At 44.3% G+C, this 21,605-nt stretch overlaps 2 protein-coding genes across 3 annotated transcripts; one reads left to right on the top strand and one right to left on the bottom strand.

Moving 5' to 3' along the window:
* Positions 1-288: 288 nt before the first annotated feature.
* On the bottom strand, positions 289-15,422 carry LOC101079857 (solute carrier family 22 member 5-like). Its single transcript, XM_029831558.1, has 12 exons — positions 15,321-15,422; positions 7,114-7,197; positions 5,356-5,459; positions 4,425-4,520; positions 3,090-3,244; positions 2,849-3,020; positions 2,598-2,739; positions 2,385-2,488; positions 2,063-2,277; positions 1,157-1,339; positions 820-955; positions 289-732 (listed from the first exon to the last, which is right to left on the bottom strand). Exons 2-12 carry the CDS (start codon positions 7,123-7,125, stop codon positions 666-668), a joined length of 1,386 nt encoding a protein of 461 aa, XP_029687418.1. The 5' UTR covers positions 7,126-7,197; positions 15,321-15,422; the 3' UTR covers positions 289-665.
* Positions 13,190-21,270, top strand: LOC101080084 (hepatocyte nuclear factor 6-like). 2 transcript variants are annotated; one of them, XM_029831559.1, is made up of 3 exons: positions 13,190-15,152; positions 18,212-18,300; positions 21,134-21,270. In XM_029831559.1, the coding sequence occupies exons 1-3, from the start codon at positions 14,072-14,074 to the stop codon at positions 21,230-21,232; spliced, it is 1,269 nt and encodes a 422-aa protein (XP_029687419.1). In that variant the 5' UTR covers positions 13,190-14,071; the 3' UTR covers positions 21,233-21,270. The 2 variants fall into 2 exon arrangements, with proteins under 2 accessions (XP_029687419.1, XP_029687420.1); XM_029831560.1 differs by having other exon boundaries at positions 18,212-18,305; positions 21,134-21,234.
* The last annotated feature ends 335 nt before the right edge of the window (positions 21,271-21,605 follow it).

Here is a 21,605-nt window from a genome sequence, read left to right as displayed (position 1 = left end):
ATGCTCTGCTGAAAGTCTGCTGACATATTGGTTATGTCGTATGAAAGCTGCACAGAGACGAAAAGCGCTCCCGAAGGTCTTAGCCACAGCTAAGAAAATTGTCCATTGCACTTTTGAGCTACGTCACCCGCTGACTCAGGAGGCCCTGGACAGTCTGAAGACCACAATACAGTCACAGTACAGAAAGCTGCTGCCCTCTGCAATACTGGTCTTCAAAACAAGCACAAACATGCTAACAGGCCTTTTATCCAAAAGCAGTAATGATATATATTGAGACCACCGTAGTTCAAGTGCAATTCACAGAATGGCAGTTTAATTTTTACAGTTATATACAGTTTAATCTATTTAAATTTTTCAATCACAGTTCTTAGCACTGATTGTACAAATTAAGACAGTCTATTCTAAAACCACCAGTTTTTTTTAGTAACATTATTAAAAACACCTAAACATTTTCATTAGAAAAGAAACAGAAAAATCGTAACTTTTTCTAAAAGTCACCACACAATCAGACAATTTAGACTGCAATAATCACTAAAAACCATAGTCCCAGATACAGTATAGTCTCAAAAACACATTATTGCCTTTAGTAAGCCTTGCTGTGATTTAGTTTATATTTACAATACACTGATTGTTATGCAGTGCAGATGATCAGATGATGCTGCAAATTATGTTTTTTTAGTGTCTAGTTGTCCTTCAGGGTTCCCTGCGACTCGATCCCTAAAACAGCCAAAGCTTTGAGACAAAAAGGAGACATGTGAAGAAAGAGAGAACGATTTTCCTTTTTTATTTTTTTTACAAATGTTGCACGTAGGAACATACCCTCTGATGGGTTTGACCTCGCTGATGAGATCCGTGAGTTTTTTGTTTCGTGTATCTGGCAGCAAGATACTGAGAACCGCAGCCATGATGCTGATTACTCCAAAAATAATAAATGGCAAAATCCTACTGTACACACCTATAGAAGGGAGGGAGAAATCTCATTTGTTTGGCCTAGTAGGCAATAAGGAAGTTCCTTACAAGAAAAATCATGCAGCATCTTGGATTTAATCATCTTACTTTTAATCAATCATACATGTGAAGTTATTGGCATCAGGCTGTTAAGCTAGGTCACTGTTTCTCTCTTAAGAAGCAACCAGTAGAAGAAGACTATACTTGCCAAGGTAAATAATGTATGGAGAAATAATGGCGCCTGTTCGTCCAGCGGAAGATGTGATGCCCAAGCCCTTGCTCCTGACCACAGTGGGCATCAGCTCAGACAAAAAAATAAAGATGGAGCAGAAACCACAGGTGATGCCAATCTTTCCAACCAGGGCGAGCACTTGCAAAATGACTGAATTTTCTGCAACGGAAACGTGACCACCAAATCAGTGTTGTTTTTAACAGCCATTTTAATCATTTGGACTTTAATGCTTATTAGTTTTAGTCATTTTTTTGGTCATTTCTAAATGTGAGCGTTAGTCCAGCTCTTGTTGACCAAAATTCACATAGGTTTTCAGTTTGAGTTAAGAAAGAAAGTTTTTAGTCTTTTAACAAATTCATTTAGGTCAAAAGGTATTGGAAATATCTGTTGGGCAAAAACCTTCTAACTCCCTATTTCAACTTGAGAATTCATGAATTAATACCATACCTCATAAGACAATACTTTCCACCCCACAGCAAATACTTTCTGATCTACTAAGGATTGTACATTATACACAGATATGTGTGCTGCGTGCCAGGTGGTGGGCGTGGTCAAACAAGTATAGGACACAGCAGCATTGCAGATACTTATTAGATTGTAATTGACAGAATATCACACAATAATATTGACACAATAAGCAGAAATTCCATGCATTTTGAATGTCGGGCAGAACACCCAATAACATTCACGTCCAGTTTTGTCTGGTCAATGAAAGCTCACACACGTCTTCATGTTTTAGTCATCAAAGAGCCATATTTAGGTCGTCAACGTCGTGTTATTGTCACAAAAAAAGGGGCGTTAACGAAATCATTCGATCATCATTGATAAAAACAGCACTGCACCAAACATGACAGTTGTGGTTCACATCACAACAGGACCAACCTTCGGGAATCAGATTAAGGGTCAGGAGGATGACTCCACTGAACATCATTGTGCAGAAGATGAGAGTGGGTCGGGGCAAACGCTCTACCAGCAGCCAAGTGAACACATATGTCATGATGTCGATGGCTGCTGAGAAGAAGCAGTTAAGGTAGATGTTTCCATTTAGGTTACTGCTGCTAAGAGAGAGGCCGTAATAGGTCATGGAGAGGGTGATCCTGCAGAAACAAGAGTGGGTAAACACATCATTTTCATCCATATGACCCTCTTGTTAACAATAGCTGCAGCAGCTACAGAGATCTAAAAAAATCAAATGGAAATTTACCAAAGAAAAATGCCAATGATTGTGATATTCCTCAAATTAGGGGTGCGTAACAAGTCCATGTAACTGTAGTTCCTCTTGTCTTCTTTCTTGTCTACTTTGTTTTGCTATTATTAAAAAAAGCAATTGTGACAAGTATGAACAGATTAATAAAATCTTTACCAGACTGGATAGAATTTTTACTGCCTGGATGCTCCATAAATATATGTTGAGTACCATGAGCTCCAAACAGTCCCAATCTGCAAATATGACCTCAGGAACAGGAACCTTGTTCCTTTTGGCGGCGTTGCGTATAATACGCTCGGCCTCATCTACTCGACCATGATGCAAAAGCCAACGGGGGGACTCGGGAATCATCCTGCACAGGAATCATGATTATAAAAAGCAATCGGAATGGGCATTATGTTGAAATTATGAATGATAGCTTAATTCATATAGCATACAGCTATCCACAGGCAATTTCTTACCACCATGCTGGAATAAATAAAAAGCATGGGATGGCAGACGCAACCAGCAGCATTCTCCAACCACGTATGAAATACGCAAAGAGAGGCAACAGGGCATAACCTATGCCACAGCCAAGAGTTTGGCCCAACATGGTAAAGGTCACCCTGGTGGACCTAGTCAGCATCTCGGACCCTGAACAGAAAGATTATACAACAAAGAACTCATTGGAGACCCATATGGAAACGTGGCTATGGCACGCACCCAGTGCAAGTGCTGAGGCGTAACTGGATATTTGCCCAAGTCCTCTGAGGCAGTTTAGGATGCAGAACATGAGCCAGTTGACAGAACTGGCCTGGACCAGTGCAATTACGCCTTGTAGGGCTATGGTGAAAAAGAAAACGGGCTTTCTTCCAAACCTGGAAACGAATGAACAACAAAATGTTCAGAACAGCTGCACTCCCTAATCTGAGCCAGTAAACAAAATACTCAACTGTGATCAGCACAACAAAAGATGAGCACATGAAATTAAAAGCAGCAGCACATGAAATTAAAAGCAGAAGCCCGTTTTACTGTTTCTTTCTTTTACAGCCAGTTTCTACATTTTGATTTTGGCATCAGTGGGGGTTTCCGTAGTATTTGCCCTTATTCCAGATCTTGGATCTGAAATATAACAATACATAAAAAACATCTATGTTCCAAACAAGCTGACACACTCACACACAGGCGTGGACCTTCAGGGAGGCTGGGAAGGCGGTATGCCCCAACTTAGGCCCTTGTCCACAGAACCCTCCCCAGGGCCTAAGAGTGTTTTTAATATATATATATATATATATATATATATATATATATATATATATATATATATATATTTGCATGTTTTGCACATTCTCCCTGTGCCTGCGTGGGTTCTCTCCGGGTACTCCGGCTTCCTCCCACAGTCCAAAGACATGCATGATTGGGGATTAGGCTTATTGGAAACTCTAAATTGCCCGTAGGTGTGAGTGTGAGAGTGAATGGTTGTGTGTCTATATGTGTTAGCCCTGCGATTGACTGGCGTCCAGTCCAGGGTGTACCCTGCCTCCGCCCATTGTGCTGGGATAGGCTCCAGCCCCCCCGCGACCCTCAGTGGAGGAACAAGCGGTAGAAAATGAGTGAGTATATATATATATATATATATAACAACCCCCCGCCTGCACCAGTGAACATCCTGGGAACGGATGTTGACGTGGTGGAGTCCTACAAGTACTTGGGTGTTCACTTAAACAATAACCTGGACTGGTCACACAACACAGACGCCCTTGTCAAGAAGGGCAATAGCAGACTGTTCCTGCTCAGGAGGCTGAGGTCTTTTGGAGTGCAGGGACCCCTCCTGAGGACTTTCTATGACTCTGTGGTGGGATCAGCCATCTTCTACAGGATTGTCTGCTGGTCCAGTAGCATCACGGACAGGGACAGGAAGAGGATGGACAGACTGGTGAGAAGGGCCAGCTCTGTCCTGGGATGTCCCCTGGACTCGGTGGAGGTGGTGGGAAACGGGAGGATGATGGCTAAGCTGTCATCCATGTTGAACAACACATCCCACCCCCTACAGGACACCTTTCAGCACTGGGCAGCTCCTTCAGTGAGCGGCTGCTCCACCCTCGCTGTGTGAAGGAGAGGTATCGCAGATCTTTCCTGCCGGCTGTTGTCAGACTGCAAAATAAACATAAACCTTTAAGCAGGTTGCGCCTGCCTGTCAGTGCCAGGGTGTCTGTTTGTCTTCCTCGTCATGTGCTGGTGTTCTGTGTTGACTGGAGGGCCGCTCCAACTTCGTGTCTCCTGGAGGGCCGCCCCTGCGCCCTGGAGGGCCGCTCCAACTTCGTGTCTCCTGGAGGGCTGCCCCTGTTCCCTGCACCCTGGAGGGCCGCCCCTGTTCCCTGCGCCCTCCGCAGCCATGGAGAGCTGCCCTCGTGTTCCTCGTGTGCCCCCTCCCCCCTATTAATAAAGCTGTTTTACCACTGTGTGACAAAGTGTTTTTGGTTTTTCTAACTTTGTTTCATTGTGGAATTCTACTGCCATGTTTCAGTAAAGTCTGGCCTGGTCAAATCTACTCAGCCCTGTGTGAGTCTGCTTATTAGGCTCCAGTTCGTGTCTGCCGCTCTTACCAAACAAGTTTTCTTGAGTCCATTTATGAGCGATGCAGTCAAGGAAGGGCCAGAATAACAAAAAATGGAGGAAGGAAGTCGAACTCAACCATCGGTTGCTTTGTTGACATTTGATAATACACACACGCACGCACGCACACACACACACACACACACACACACACACACACACACACACACTCACACTCACACATGTTGGTATTTGGCTACTATTGTTGCTAAATAGAAGGACATTCCCTTGCACACTAATAAACAACAATTTGATGTCACAAAGCTTAATTCAAAACAGATGCATTCACAACACGAGCTATATACTCATATTAGATTGTGTATCTTCACACTGCTGGGTTGTTTTTATTAAAATCAAATTAAATATTCCTTACCTGTCTGAGAGATCCCCACAGATTAAAGATCCAATCAGGACACCGAAAAAGAACACAGATGTGGAAAAGGGGACTTTCCATGCGTCCCCACACACTAGATGCCACTATAAGAGTCATGGAAAAAAACTTGTTTTCTTTTGTTTTAATTTCAACGGGTTTCAGATATGACGGTCACACTTTCGAACCTCAGTTGCGATTGTATAAATTTGCGTATCGTTGCTGAAGTCCCACCCATCCAGACACGGTTCCGTGTCATTGCTGACTCCGGGACCCTGCGTAGCGTTGGTTTTATACCGGGAACAACTGTCAGGTAGACCCCAGCTGCTGCTGTCGGTAGAATTCCCCGAGGCTTTGCAGCGAAATTCCGGCGTGTGCGATGTAAAAACGCTAATTACCCCCATGTACCCAACCGGAATGGCGCTCATACTTAGCAAAACGCAAATTGTTTTCTGAAAACAACCGCAATCGCCCAGGAAAGACGTGACATGATCGTAGTCGTGTCCACGGTTATCCGACATGACACAAATAAAATCGAACGCTCTCAAAGAAAACACCACACGGCTTCAAGGCACACCAACGTCCAACACCTTTTCCATTCCACCGTTAAATCATATTTAATTTATGTATATGAGACAGGAGGATACTCCCATTCTGACCCCGTGTATGTGTGTGTGATAAAAGTCTAAAAGTAAATACTTTTAGAAAGAAAAATAAATGTAAACACAAAAACTGAAACGCTAAGTGTGAATATCTGTTAATATAAACTTTATGTATAAATGATGATTGTTATATACACGTCTCGCCGATCTTAAAACTAAATCTCCGCCCCCAACAGCGCTTGGCCACGCCCATACCCCCTCCCTCTGGTTTGGCGGAAGGCATGCCCGTCAGCTTCGGTGTTATGTCAATTCCTGCTGACTCTCGAAAAGTGCTACCTAAATCTTTGCTGTATGTTAAACAGTAAATTTGGGCTTTGCTTTTTTAAAACTGCTCGCAACATTTGATCTTAGCCTCGCTTCTCCCCCTTCCCGCCCTTCCTCGTGTCTCTGAAAAAAGCCACGCCCCTCAACTTACTTCGCGAGCGAGTTCTACCTGTCTTCCCGATCTACCGTGGTCACCTGCGGTAGCAGCAACACTTAGCAAAATTGCTAAAATGTCTCGTTCATGGCATGCAGTTATGAAAGTGTGTCGTAGTAAAGTGTTATGGTGACACTACCTCTATCTTTACCAAAATAGCAGCGTTGGCAATACTAAACTAGCATTATGACAGAGGGTGTTGTTTGTTTGTTTTTAAAAATGCAAACTCCACCTTTAAACATATGAGCTAGCATGTAGCCTATGTTAGGTTGCATATTGGCTTTCATCATCCACTGACAGTAGTCCAGCCATCATATTTTTGCACTAATACACAAACAAGGTAAACGCAGCAGTAGCAAAATTTGAAAGGGCAGCAAGGTTTGGTCTAGGTCTTGTCATCTTTCCTTCCATGTTTGATGTGGAGCTTTAGTTTTACACTTGGCAAGACATTTAACATTTACAATCAACATTTACATTTATTTACAATATTTACATTTCACTTTTAGACTTTGTCACATTTAGCTAAAGATGTGTCATCTGGGTTTTTATAAAGTCTGAGGGGTTTTTTTTATCCTCAGCATCTCATACTCACATGACCTCCCACACCAAAAAAAAAAACCAGCTACACCAATATTTAACTAGTGAGAATTTTCATGATGGCATTAAATTATTGCACCACACCTTATTTTTCATGAGAAAATCCTTGGCACATTCTTGAAGATGCCTCAGGGACTGCTTTGCCAGTTGGGCTGCATGCAGGCGTGTCTGTGCGTGTGTGACAAAGTGAAAGAAGTGTTATATCTAAGCACTAAAAGCCTAAACACTAATAGGCATTGTTCATTCTGGATTACACGTGCATGCAGGTTTGCCTCTGCGGACGCTGTTCTTTAGTCAGCTCTGGTCCACAAATTCATGCTTTTGTTGGAGGTTACTAGTTTTTTCAGATGTTATGTGAGGTCATGTCACTCGTCTGCACACAGACATGCAGATGAGTTCTTAACAAACCAGATTCAGGCGTCTGGTTGAACTGTTTGAACTTTTCGCCAACCGCTGTCTAACCAGTTCAACAGCAGGCACTGTCCCCATCCACAATGTGAACAGCAGATTTTTTTTTTAGATCATAAAAATGTGATATACACCTTAAAACCCAGACATCTATTGGCAGCATTTTTGTTTTCCTTGACTGATTGTTATAGATGTTTGCACATCTGGAGATTTCGTGAAAATAATTTCACACAAAGAGCAGGCACTTGTGCATCATATAGGTATAGTGTAACGGTCTGCAGGGCAATATTAATCAAGAACTGAACCTATACCAGTCAGCCAAGAAGCCCAGTACTTGTCAAACTAGGTTCTCTCTGCGTGCATGTGTGCATGCTTTCCCCTCTATACAGTACAGGCCAAAAGTTTGGAGGCACATTCTCATTCAATACGTTTTCTTTATTTTCATGACTATTTACATTCTCACTGAAGGCATTAAAACTATGAATGGACACATTCGGAATTATGTGAAAACATGTCTTATATTCTAGTTTCTTCAAAATAGCCACTCTTTACTCTTTACAGCCCTGTTAGACAATTGTTAAAATTCCTATTATGGCAAGAAAAATCAGGTAAGTAAAGAGAAATAAAAGGCTGTCATTACTTTAAGAAATGAAAGTTACTTAAATGAGAAGGTGTGTACCACCATTTGGCCTGTACTGTATATGATGTTAAGGTGTAAGCATCTGTGCTCAGCTGTCCATGTAATAAAAAGAATTCCATGCAAACAACACTGATCATGCGGTGGTTGAGTTGCAGGCAAAATATAACCCTCAATCATTTATACAGCCACAAGATGGTGCCACACAATGGTGTTATCAGGGATGCAGCAAAGCTCCATTTTATGTTTAAACTGAGCCAGGAACTCCTCCAGGAATCTTGTCTGCCCTTTCCTATAAAGGTCATCTTCATGTACACGTTCTGAGTATTCTTCAGAATCCAAAGATGGTTTTTCATGTTGGCCTGTAAACGTCAACCCTGTTTTCCTGCTGTGTGGAACACGTCACATCTGTGCGTCTCCTCTATCGGCTGTGGTTGCCACGGCAATGCCTCTTGTTCCAGGAATGCCCCTTGACTCCATGAGAGTTGACCTTTGTCCTGGGGGTCATGGGTAGGCGGAGTGATGCGGGTCAGTTCATGCTTGAAGAGGGTAAAAGCACTTCACTGACTGGCTGTCATCTGCCTTCTCTGTACCCTCGTCTGTGTAATTGGCATATTGAGCATGTGGAACTTTGTACATTGTTAGCAGCATCTTACCCAGTTTACACGGGATCAAAGGTTTGTGCTGCAGACCGCACGTATGTCTGTCTGCACCAGTGACCCAGAAATGAAGCGAATCAACTGAGAGGGGACTCTTCAAGGCCAAAGCTGTCACTCATTTTTATGGTCAAATCAAGAGAAGGAAAAAGGATATCTACTCTGAATAATCTAATTTATCAGTACTGTTCTTTTTTTGTGTCATCTAAAGGATGGATTCTACTTAAGATATTTGACAAACAAGCATACCACTTCATTAATTAAATAGAGAAATTTGTCGGCATGTTAAGTCATAAATGTTAATCACACACGAGTGATATGTCAAGTGATTTCAAGGGTGAAGCACAGTGCTAAAAGCTATAGTGCTAATGGTGTTGGACGACAGTAGGACAGATAGACTGGTTATAATAGGGCACGGCAGATAAGGGAAATGGCTATCTTGGGCAGAAAGGCTGAATGGAAGGGATATTATTTTTGATGCAAGTTGCCTTTGAAGAGAATTTTTTGAGTAACATTTGCGTGACGGAATGACAGTTTTACTGGAATATACTCGACGGCTGCAGTGTGGACAGTAAGGACGCTGGCTGTTTGTGCTCCTTTCTCATCGGATGATCTATGCCTTTCTGGCCCATCACTTGTCAATATGTCAACATTAATTTGAGGGACACTGGATGGGGGAGGTGCTCTCAGCTGTGCAGGTAGACCAGAGCTGTGTGGTTTTGTGTGTGTGTGTGTGTGTGGTTTGTGGGGGGCCCTGATCACCAAGGACATTAGAAGGTGAGATACATTTCAGAAGAGGTTGAGAAAACACTGAAGGCTTGAAAACGAGATGATTTAAAAGTCCGTCAGTCCAGGAGCCGTCGTCAATAACGCTCCTCTACCCCGTTTCCCTGCCGTTCTTCCTCCAGGCTGTGATATTTTCAAGGTGCATGTGACCTTTCACCTCCCACCCTCTCCCCTGCTCAATCCAATTTACATCAGGGAGCCACCTCTGGAGAGGGGAATCTACAGTTATCTGTAAAAAATCTTTAATGGTTTACAATGATAAAGCTAAAAGGTGGGACATTGTGTGCTAAACATCCTGCAGCTCATGTCCCTGCATTCCTCTACACTCGTGTGTCACCTGCTTCTCTCAGAATTATTGCAGACATTCTTCAGGGCTCCGGGGTGACGAGCTATCGAGTCGGACCTGCTTCAGTGCATATTTCAGCCTGGAGGAGTTCTCTGAAGTAATGGTCTGCTAAGTAAGTTCTCTGCATTGAGCTCGATAGTTCCTCCACTGCACTCACAGAAATGATTTCTTTTTCACTTTTGCGTGCAGCCACCATTGGAAAAATCGCCCGTGCCCAACTCGCGCAACCATGAGACTTCATAAAACCGCAGCTGTGTGGTTTTATGAAACTTTAAAGCCTTCCTGGGGTCTAATGGGTTATTTATCATTTGCAAAGTGTAAGGATGTTTAAAAGTCAAGCCCAGACTGACTCCCTCCCTCTCCGCTCTTTCACCCTCCCTCTCATTCCCACTACCCCCCTGACACTCGCAATAGGAGATCAATAGGTTATTGATCAGCTCTCTCTATCGCCAACCCACCAGACTAATCACCTTAACACCAGTCCAACTCTCTTCCCTTTCCTTGCCCTCCTCTTCCTCCTCTTCCTCCTCCTTCTTCTTCTTCTTCTTCCTTTTCTTCTTGTCACACCTGTTTCTGTGCTTTGGATCATCTCAGATCAAGCGTGATGAAGACTTCACAAACACACACCAGGATTTGTTATGAAAGAAGAAAATCAGCATTTGCCTCCTGTGCTGCTCATCTATTTCCCATTTCTCTCTTCCTCCCCTCTCTCTCCCTCTCTTTCTCTCACTCTCATTGTTCAAGGTAAAATCAATGGAGTGTATAAAACCAACATATTCTTCTTCATCCTGCTGTAGGAGACCAGGGGAAGATACTTCAACAGCACTTTAAATAACATTCTCACCACAGTAAATATTTATATCACTCTAAACTATAGAAGTATTTTGATAGTTCAAGCTAAAATATTGGCCTCACCGATGAGTTCGGGAAGCTGGTTTTGTTGTTTCAAGGCTGTTTTCGATCTGTGTTGAAGACAACGGCACCCAATCGTGTCCCTTCTGGGTATCACGTCCAACGCAAGTCAAGTTGACTAATAATCTGCTGCTTTGTCTCTGTAGGTTGAAGATAAGAGTTTCCTAGACAAGCCTCAAACTGGAAGCAAGAGATGTGATGTAAAGCGGATAATCGCTGAGAGGCAGAGAAGTTACGTGCGACCTTTGTCTCAACCAGGGGCCGATGCTGAGGTTCCTCTGGTGGGATGAAAAGTGCAGCCAAAGGATTTGTTAAAAATCCCATCATGTGGTAATCTCATTTTCAGTAACGTGTTAATAAATATGTCGGCTTTTAAAAAAAATAGGTTTGAACATATTTTAAAGATTCCACAAAAAATGCAGCTAAAACAAAACATAGAGAAACAATCTAGCTGTACAACACACACACACACACACACACACACACACACACACACACACACACACACACACACACACGCAGAATTGATTGACTATTCTGTCTCAATACATCTCTCTGTCTGTTTCTTAGCAACCACTGCCTGAGAGGATATGGATCTCGTAGTTGAACTTGTGTGCATTTTTAGTTGATAAAAATATAGGATTATGAAATTATTATGAAAATGTCACGGTTGCTATAACTGGTGGATATAAAAGCTGCCCTTACAATGTGATTCTCACCAGTACAACATTAAATTGATTTAATGCAAAAATGACAATATAAAATCTGTCAAAGCCACCATTATATGGAAAAATAAAGAAGTTTTTGAAGAATGTTTTTGAATACCTGCTGTTATGCACTTTTGATGTTTGGTTTCATTTCTTATTTCAAATCATGGATGAGATTACAAGAAAATAATCCAAGTTAATTGCAAGAGATATGAATTTCCATATGATGCTATTATTGGTTTCTGCCTAATTATTTTTTATTATTATTCAAAGTTTTGTGTCTTGTGATACATTTTGCCACTTTTATTATCTTTAATGAAAATCTCTGATAATATTAATTACAGTTACCTAATCACTGTGTATTAAGTAATTCCAGAATTATTTTGTCCAGATTCATGTGCGAAAATATTTGAAATTCTGCCAGCGTGTCAGAAATATTCATGGAGAAACTGTTTTAATTGTCAGAGGAAATACGTTTATTTTGGAAGATTCGTGAAAGAAAGGAATTAAATAAAATCAATGTCGCTTTTTTTCGTTCGCCAAATATGCCATCAGTTATCTGATTATAAATAGAATTTAATTAAATAAATAAAATGGGACCGAGAAAGACTTCAGATTCTTGTGTTGTCCCCGTTGGGCCTGCAGTTTTGCCACACCGGCGTAAGTAATTAACGTATTTTAGATAACCGAAAAGAATGTGATATACATTCAGTACATTAAAAAAAAAAAAAGAAAAAAAGACAGCTTCCTTTAACTACCGTTTATCGATTTAGGAGTGGCTAAAGAGAACACAAACTGCGTTACAAAGCGTGTTATATCCGAAATAAAACATGGATGCGAAACTAAATGAAATTTACATTAAAATCCGGAGAGGTTTTCTTTTAACTTTTTTTGTATGTAACGTAAATGTATACATATTCTATGTAAATGTAATGCCCTGTAAGCATGAAACAAAGCGAGGTGGAGGAGGAGGAGGAGGATGAAGGCCAACCCGGAATTTATCGAAACTTTTTTAACGACACGACGGGTTTGACATTTGTTTTTTCCCCCCAACAATCTTCCGGTGCCAGTAAATATGACCTGGTAAAGCATCTAAAACGATCCAAAGCAAACGCCTGAGCAACAGCAAACAAGGCCGCGCGAAAATGCAGTGATCGATGATCAATATATCGAACGTGGCGATCGATTTGTAAACTTTAGGGAGAGCATCTTGACCACGGGGCTTTATGATATTTAACAGCACCGATCGACGCGCTTGCTGATTCCATAAGACATTTGGAAAATATTAGAACAATCATGTGAAAGTCGTTTATTTTGATTTAGTGGCCTCAGTCACGTCGGCTGTGTTATGTTAACATGTAATTAGTGTTAATCGTCTTTAAATATTAGAGGCCTTCTATCAAATCACAAAGGTGCAGTGTTTTAAATGATTATTTAGATTGAATTTGCGCCGACCACACTAAAATAAAAAGTAAATCCTTCATTTGGGAAGGTCTGACAGGGCATGGTGTGTTCAATATATCCTTTTGATGTAACCTTTAGCGCTTTGACAATAGTATTAACAAACCCTATCATTTCTTTCTTCTGAGAGGAGTTCAAAAAACACGAGATTACACAGACTCCTGAGACGATGATGGCGCTATTAAAGCCTCTAAAAACACCCGCAGCTAAGTAAATGCAAAGAATTCAAACACTTGAGCATATTTCGTGAGTAATTCAACGTTCTTCTTCTTCTTTTTTTTAATCATTATTGTCATTATTGAGAGCAATGAACTCTGTTGAACTTCGCCTAGACAAAACCAGGGGTCTTTGTCTCCACGGTCTCCTTGGCGTCAGGATCCTAACTTTCTCTTTGACCTCCTTCACCCTCCCCCCGCGCCGGTGTGCGCCACGTCATTAATCTCTGTCAATCAATACTTCGATCGGGTTTATCGCTAAGCGCATAAATGCAAAACCATACAGTCCGTGGGAAAACAAAGTTTATCTTTAAGGAAGCCCTGCGTTAGGAAGCTGATACTGTCTGCGTTTTAACGCACGTTCACCTTCCCGGCAGCGCGTGTCTGATGGCCACGAGGGGACAGGTATCGTTTCAACGTCATCGTACGCATGGGTGAAGATTATTCATAAGTGCAGGGTCATGTGTAGCCATTCCATGTAAAATGATGTTTTCCAGTTGCCCTTTTCATCCCAGTCTGTAAGAGTGATATTAAAACGTCTCCCACCCGCCCCACACTTCGTGCGCACGGATGCGCGCTCCCATCTGTGTGACACACAGCTCAACCTGCTCTTAGTGGAAGCGCTGTTGGACCAGAGATGAGATATAGCCCCGGAGAGCATCTATTCACATCAGTGCACAAACCACAAAGGCGCCAGGGAGACGCACGGGTTCGGGTCTGTGGGTTCGGAACGTCGCAACTGCAACTCGATTGACGAGAGACTTTTAATCCATGGATCGGTGTTCAAACGGTTTGGCGTTTTTATCGCTCCGCGAGGGAAGGAGGTGAAGAGAGAGTGCGCGTCCCTGAGTGAGAGTGAGAGACAGGGGAGAGGGTGGGGAGGGTGGGACGGGGAAACATATGTCCTTTCCACTATGGAGCTCACCATAGAGAATCTCCACAGCGTCTCGTCGCACTCCCAGGCGGGAGACCTCATGAACTCTCCGCACGCACGGCCGCCGCCATCCCCCAGCTCTACTCCGCGGGATCTGGTCTCACACGTTCCGTGCTCGCGATCAGCGATGGTGTCCGGCATGGCTTCTCTCCTGGAGGGCCCCGGCGGGGACTATAGAACAGACCCGTCCGCGCTCTCTGGACACCTACACCCGTCCATCAGCATGTGCGAGAACGGCATGAGTCTTAGCAACACGTACACCGCCCTGACCCCCCTCCAGCATCTACCTCCGATATCCAACGTCTCGGATAAGTTTCACCACCATCACTCGCACCACCATGCCGCCGCACATCAACGACTCTCCGCCGGGAACGTCAGTGGCAGCTTCACGCTGATGCGGGACGATCACCGGGGGCTCGCCAGCATGAGCAACCTTTACGGACACTACCCCAAAGAAATGTCGGTGTCCGGAATGGGCCACGGATCGCTGTCCCCTTTGTCCAGCGGACTAGGCTCTTTGCACAACTCCCAGCAGCCGCTCTCAGCCTACGGTCCAAGCGCGCACCTCTCCAACGACAGTAAAATGCTCTCGCCGGTGTCCGGGTTCGAGTCCCATGCCAGCATGCTGTCCCGAAGCGACCAGGAGCACCTCGCCAGGAGTTTAGGGGGCCACAGCCACGGAATGATCTCCAATCTCAACGGCATGCACCACCACCCGCACAGTCACCTGCACTCCCAGGCGAACGGCGCAGTAATGCTGGCGGAGCGGGAGAGGCACGGCCACGGAGGCGGGCAGGGAGTAGCGGGTTCAGGCATTCAAGCAGAAGAAATCAACACAAAAGAGGTGGCTCAGCGAATAACGGCCGAGTTAAAGAGGTACTCCATTCCACAGGCCATATTCGCCCAGAGAATCCTGAGCCGCTCACAGGGAACACTTTCAGACCTGCTCCGGAACCCCAAACCCTGGAGTAAGCTCAAGTCAGGCCGGGAGACCTTCAGGAGAATGTGGAGGTGGCTGCAGGAGCCCGAGTTCCAACGAATGTCTGCTCTGCGGCTGGCTGGTAAGAATCTCTCCTTTCATTACCACAGAAAAACAAATCATGCTGAAACAACAGCTTCACGAGCCACACGCACGCCAAACTTACGCCGTAGGCCGAAAACATTCAGCACCACGGACAGTGCATGCAGGCGCACAGCGGCTTCTCCAGAAACAAAACTATTAAACTCACCGTTTCCTTAGTGAGAACTAACACTTTTATTTCCGGGTCAATGTAGACGGGGAATAAAAATGTCAGCTGCTGTTTGTGGCGGGTGTGTTTATATTTAGAGGGGCCGTTTGAGTGAATTTGGGGGTCTATATTTTTTGATCGGAAGCAAATCGCCATCGATTCACAATAAACCTACAACTCCGTTTGTCTCTTCTAGAACACACACACACACACACACACACACACACACACACACACACACACACACACACACGGGGCTACGGGGCCAGTTGCGGGGAAGCGGGGTGACCCCAGGCCTGATCGATACGCCAGTTCCCTCTCTCCCTTTTAAGCGTGGCGCACTGATCAATAATCGTAATATCCACACGTTCTCTCCGGCTTTGCCTTTAACGCCCCGTCGTGAAATGTTCTAAATTTGGCAAGTCGGGCCAGCCTGACATCTCAGATTTCACCTCGATTCCACTTTACTAAATAAAAGAGTCTCAGCTGAACCAAAACATTTCCAACATCACCACAATAATACACAAATAAATAAATAGATGAATAATCCCAAAATGGTCTCAGTCCAGATAGATAGATAGATAGATAGATAGATAGATAGATAGATAGATAGATAGATAGATAGATAGATAGATAGATAGAGGATTAGTGGCTGAGGATGTGAGTGTCATTAATAGTGTAGCTCTGTCCTTTCATTGTTTGCCTGGCTTTGCACATAGGAGATCAATAAGGCCGTTTCCCCTTCCCTACCCCCTGCTCTCACTCGCTGGTGCCCCCCCCCCCACCCCCTCTCTCTCTCTATGAGGCATTTCCCAATAATATCACTAATCTTTCACTGGGTAACTGACGCAGAGGTTGTTTGGCTTCAGGAGATTGGCGCCACTGGACAAAGCAAAACAAAAATGACCCCTCGCTGGCTGAAGGACGAGGGGAGGATGGATGTGAGCCACTATATGAAGTCCAACAACGGCATTCTCCTCTCCCCAGCTCCTACTAGAGCTGTCTTTCCTTTGCTCTATAGCCATGAAAGATTGATATACACTGTGTCCTTAAATCTTTCCTAAAAATCCAAATGGGAATTTTGGAAGCCTCAACAAAGAAAAAGCAAATCTGATAAGTCCAAAAGCAGATGGAAAAACAGGGAGATGCTGACGACGGAGGGAGGGTAGGCAGGTTTTTGGTTTTTCATCAGCATCCACATAGAGAGAGGATAGTGAAAGGATCAATATCAAGCTTAATAATTGATAAGCATAAGGGAGAAGGATGTGAGAGGGGAAGCAAGAGAAAGGCCAATAGCCTCAGTGTAAATGCTTGTAACAGCATCTTCTGAGGTACACACAGTCAAATCTGCGGTTAACGTTCAGGACCCCACGTCCCGCCTCACGTCCTCAAAGACATCTGTCAGGACGCTGTTGGGACCTCAGCTGGGGCTGGAAACTGAGCCCGTCTCTCACTATTTTAACCAAAGATGAAGGGCCAGGATGCAGATTTTTTTGACAGAACCATCTTAAGAGCATCTCCCAGCAGACAAAGAGCAGATGCAGCCGTAGGAACGAGAGCGTTCTGTTCACATCAGCACATTCTCCAAGGTTGTGATGTCATTTGAATTTAAAGGCTGCGATGCTTTATGGGGTTTGTGATGCGTCTAAATGAACGTATGTGTGCGTGTGTTCCTCCCGGGATGTTTGTGCGTGTGTGTCTGTGTTTGTGAGTGCTTCCACATGTGACTGGGTTATAGAGTGTGTCTGCACTATACATTGTTCAGGCTTATCTGACTCCCTCTGAATCTGTATTGATTTCCTCTCTTCTGCTCTCTTCGGCTCCCTCCTTCCCTCCCTCTCCTATCCTCTCTGCCTTCCTCCCTTCCTCTACTGGCACAGACGTGGCCCCATTTTGTCTTTATTTCATTGCTCTTCCTGTAGCATAAATCATTTTGCATTCACTCGATGATACGTAACGCGTTGATCCAGTTGATGAATGAGAATAAAACATATCTGATGGCTTTACAAGAGTTGCTGAGCACTTCAGTGACCGCTCAGAATTTATTATTTCATTTTCATCAGGTTGTATATAACTGTTAAATGGAGTTTTCATTTACAATCTGAACCTCTCGTTGTTGATAAAACTCTTACAGCTATTTATCGTGTGTTAAGAGTTGTAAATTGCAACATCATTCCGGGTTATTGTCAGTGAAACAGACAAACTCTTTTCTCTCTCTCTCCGTTGCTGAGGCATTTTATTTCATGAAAGTTTCCGTATTCCTCTCTACGCCTTCCATTTTATTCATAAAAGTGTCTTGGGCACGGACCAGTTTCGCCTCCCTCTTTGTTAAACTTCTTTCAATTTTTGGGTTTACGCACTCTTTACGCATTTCATCCCATAACATCAATTAAAAGAATTCGTGGATTAAATATAAATCAAATGTCAACGTCGAGATTTATCTACTTATTTGTACACCAGACTAAGCCTACACCTTTAATCCTGTTTTCTGTAAGTATTCTGGAGTCAATGAGAGGAATTATTTAGTGTTTTTAGAATGTCGGTTGGGGGATAAAACGGGTGTTTAAGCGCAAGGTTTATAGGCTACAAGCCGATATCTGATCCAGGCTCTGAAGCTGCCGATCACTGGCGTCAACAGGAAAACACGGGATTTACGTTGACAGATTAACGAACGCTTCCGAATAAAGCAATCCCAATCAATCGAGAGCATTCTCCGGAATAAAGAGACACTTCGGTCGCAGCGCTGCCGCGGAAAGTGGTGGTGTGCAACCGGGGGCGTTTTGTTTGCCAGCAATGAATAGGCCTATAGCATGATCAATATAATCAATTAGCATACATCTGAGAGGTGTGTGACACAGAGTGATTGACGCCAAACTGTTTCTCGCCTGCAGTAGCCCGTCCAGGGCGGGAGAGGGCCCGTCTCACCGGACACAAAGCCCGATCTCATCACTCCGTCCAGGCGTCGACTAGCAGCAGCACGGTGCGGTTAGTTCACCGTCTGCCCCTCATCTGCACGCACGCACGCACGCACACACACACACACACACACACACACACACACACCCACACACACACACACACACACACACACACACACACACACACACACACACACACACACACACACACCTTACAGCTATGTCATTGATTTGTGTATATTGGAGGTTCATCGTCTTTTGAGGATTACAGTCAAATCTCCCCTTTTTCATTTTGGCCAGATGGCCTTTTAAATGTGACATACATCCAGTCATTGGCTCTGCTCTCACCTTTGCTCAATCGAACCGCGATACCTGGAGGACTTCTTGGCATCCATGTGTCTGCACATTTAACATTTCAGCCGTTCAGATGGTGCTGGACTGAAGATCAGCCTGGGAAATTGGTAGCCGAGATGTAGCATGTGCAGACCTGGGGTCCTCAATACATCTAAAATCTGAGTGTTTTGAAATACCTGAACAGCCAGATCTGACAAGCATATGCGAGCGCGCTGACTTAATATCAGCTGACCCAAGATTAACATTTGATTTAGGTCAAGCAGCTATCAGGAGTAGCCACTTAAATCCTGAAATGAAGCAGCTCTTAAAGGAGGGAAAGATCATCTTTTCATTCATCAGCAAAAGGCTAGGATTAAGTGTAGCGGCGGCTGCAGCAGTCACCAGGACATTTGACAAAGAAGTGCCACTTGAGACTCGTGAGCGTCATTGCTTGTCTCTTCAGGAAAGCCCATTTGGTAATGAGGCAACTAAAGATAGCCTCCATCAGCGTGGTTCTCCTCTCAGGAGAGGGCACTTTAATGAGCAACTCCCTCTTTACCTTCCCTGTGGTCCTATTCATTGCTATGGGAGGAGGCGTTTGGGGGGCAGGGGGAGGCTCATTTGAAATGTATCTATTGATTATCTGAAATATGTATTGACCGGGCCCGGTCTTTGTGCTAACTCTCGGCTCCGCAGGCCTCAGAGTTCCATTTCAGCTGATGGAGGGGGACCGGAGTGGTGTTGGCATTGTAAAATGGCCGGTAGCGCAAGTTGTTCGAAAACAGGCATTACATATTAAATTATCACTATATTAGCACCAGCATTCAGTCATTACATTAGGGAGTATTGAGTTTGGTTTGAGACAGCACTTAGAGAGCCGCGAGCAGATTCTGGCATGGCCGGCCTGAACCAATTGAATAAACGTTCCATGAAATGGTTCTGAAGTGCGGATCAATCAATATAGGGGGCTATCAATCTGCAGCCGAATTAAAACAATCAAGGAAAACAAGAAGGGGGAAACAGTCGCAGTGGTGGGGGAGATGTTGGATGTTGTGAAGCCCCTGATGTGTGGGGCCCAGTCTGTAATGTCCCCAAGAAGAAATAGGCTTATTTATTAATTATGCTTGGCTTGCAGTAACAAAGCATGAACAATGGCATTGCAAACACATGCACGCTTACACACAGGCATGCATACGCATGTGCACGTTCATATTGATCTCCCCTCGCAGTCAAATCTGTTTACTGTTGTTGTCTAAACCTGCTGTAATGTCATCCATCATTTGCATACACCAGCGCTGCACCGCAGGCAGCATTTTCGCGCCCAACTGCACTGGAAAAACATTCCCTTTCTTTTTTCCTCTCTTTTGTCATTCTCTGTTATTCCAGATAAACAATTTCTTCTGCGTCCGTCTTTCACCGAAGCGCGCTCACACGTTATGCTCCCCGGCGCGAGGCGCGCCCCGGCTGGGCACGCACGAGCTGCGCGCACACAACCACACACACACACACACACACACGCACACTGTCTCGCGGATCGATGGGGATCGATCTGGTGGGGAAGGGAGCCCTGATTACTGGACCACGTGTTCAGGAGAAAACCGCGGAAAATCGATCATTGCAGCTTTTTAGGGCAGCAGAACACAACAGACTCCCTCCAGCCTCCACAGCAAGAACCGAACCTGCACCGACGGCGCACCCAGACACGACCGCGTCCTTGCCAGCATTCTACATCCAGGGGGGTTTAATCTGCAAGGCCTCGGGTTCAAACCTACCGTGTCATTAAATCGGAAATGAAGCTCAGCCCAATTAATCACAAGCTATAACTCATCAGCCTCGCTGAGAGGTTTTGCGTGATTTAACCCCCTCCTTCCACACACACACACACACACACACACACACACACACACACACACACACACACACACACACACACACACGTATACACACTCTGCTATACATCGGATTCTGGTAGATGCTTCCCACTCCTCTCAGACGTCCTAAGATTGATTTTCCAGCCTCCAGGTTTCACTCCATTTAACTGCACTTTTGAAACTTGGAGATACCTGGAACATTCCTCAAAGAGGGAATTAATCCTAACGAATGTACGCAATGTTGGTGGAAGGGAACTGTTCACGCATATTTGTGTCTGGTGATGATCTTTTACATTACAAATCGTCGTAAAGGTCCCTTTTCAAAAACAAACAAACAAACAAGGAAAACCGGAAATAAACGTCACAGGAAACGGTGAACAAAAAATATCTCCACACAGAAACATTTGCAAGTATTTTATAATAGGCCGAACCCAGAATGAACTATGATTAAAAAGTGTTTAACATTTTGAATAAAATAAAAACAAAACATATTTCTTCCTTTCATCGATGCGCCCCCACAGTCACTGAAACACACGTTTGATGTTTCTTCAAATGTCTTGACGCTATATGAAAATAATGCGTCGTCTCAGGACACGTGCACGCCACTGCAAAAACACACTTTAAAGCGATTTTTCCAACTGTAAGCAATTTATTTTGTGGGTGGTAAAAACTATTTTTCTTCTTCCTTCAGCATGTAAACGCAAGGAGGAGGACCGAGGACGAGAGCGGAACCAGGTGCCAAAGAAGCCGCGACTGGTCTTTACCGACCTGCAGCGTCGCACCCTGGTAGCCATTTTTAGGGAGAACCGGCGCCCCTCCAAGGAGATGCAGATCACCATTTCCCAGCAGCTGGGACTGGAGCTCTCCACCGTTTCCAATTTCTTCATGAACTCACGACGTCGCTGTCCGGACCGCTGGGACACAGAGGAGCACAATCACGGGGTGCTCGGCCACGGCCATGTGCACCCCCCCCATGGAAACGGCAACGGCTCCCACGTCCAACCCGGTACCTCCTCTGCAGCCACCTTTTCTAAAGCCTAATTACATGGCTGATAGTTGAACCGCTCTTAGACTAAAAGTGGGGGAGGGGGTGGATTTAAATCCTGCAGATCTACAGGGTGTATAGTTCCTCATATGTTTTCTGTACATTAAAAAAAGCTCCT

The sequence above is a fragment of the Takifugu rubripes genome, chromosome 22, assembly GCF_901000725.2.
Source record: "Takifugu rubripes chromosome 22, fTakRub1.2, whole genome shotgun sequence".
NCBI classification, from domain to species: Eukaryota; Metazoa; Chordata; class Actinopteri; order Tetraodontiformes; family Tetraodontidae; genus Takifugu; species Takifugu rubripes.
The sequence above is the reverse complement of the archived record's forward strand: the minus strand, read 5'-3'. Positions and strand labels throughout refer to the sequence as shown.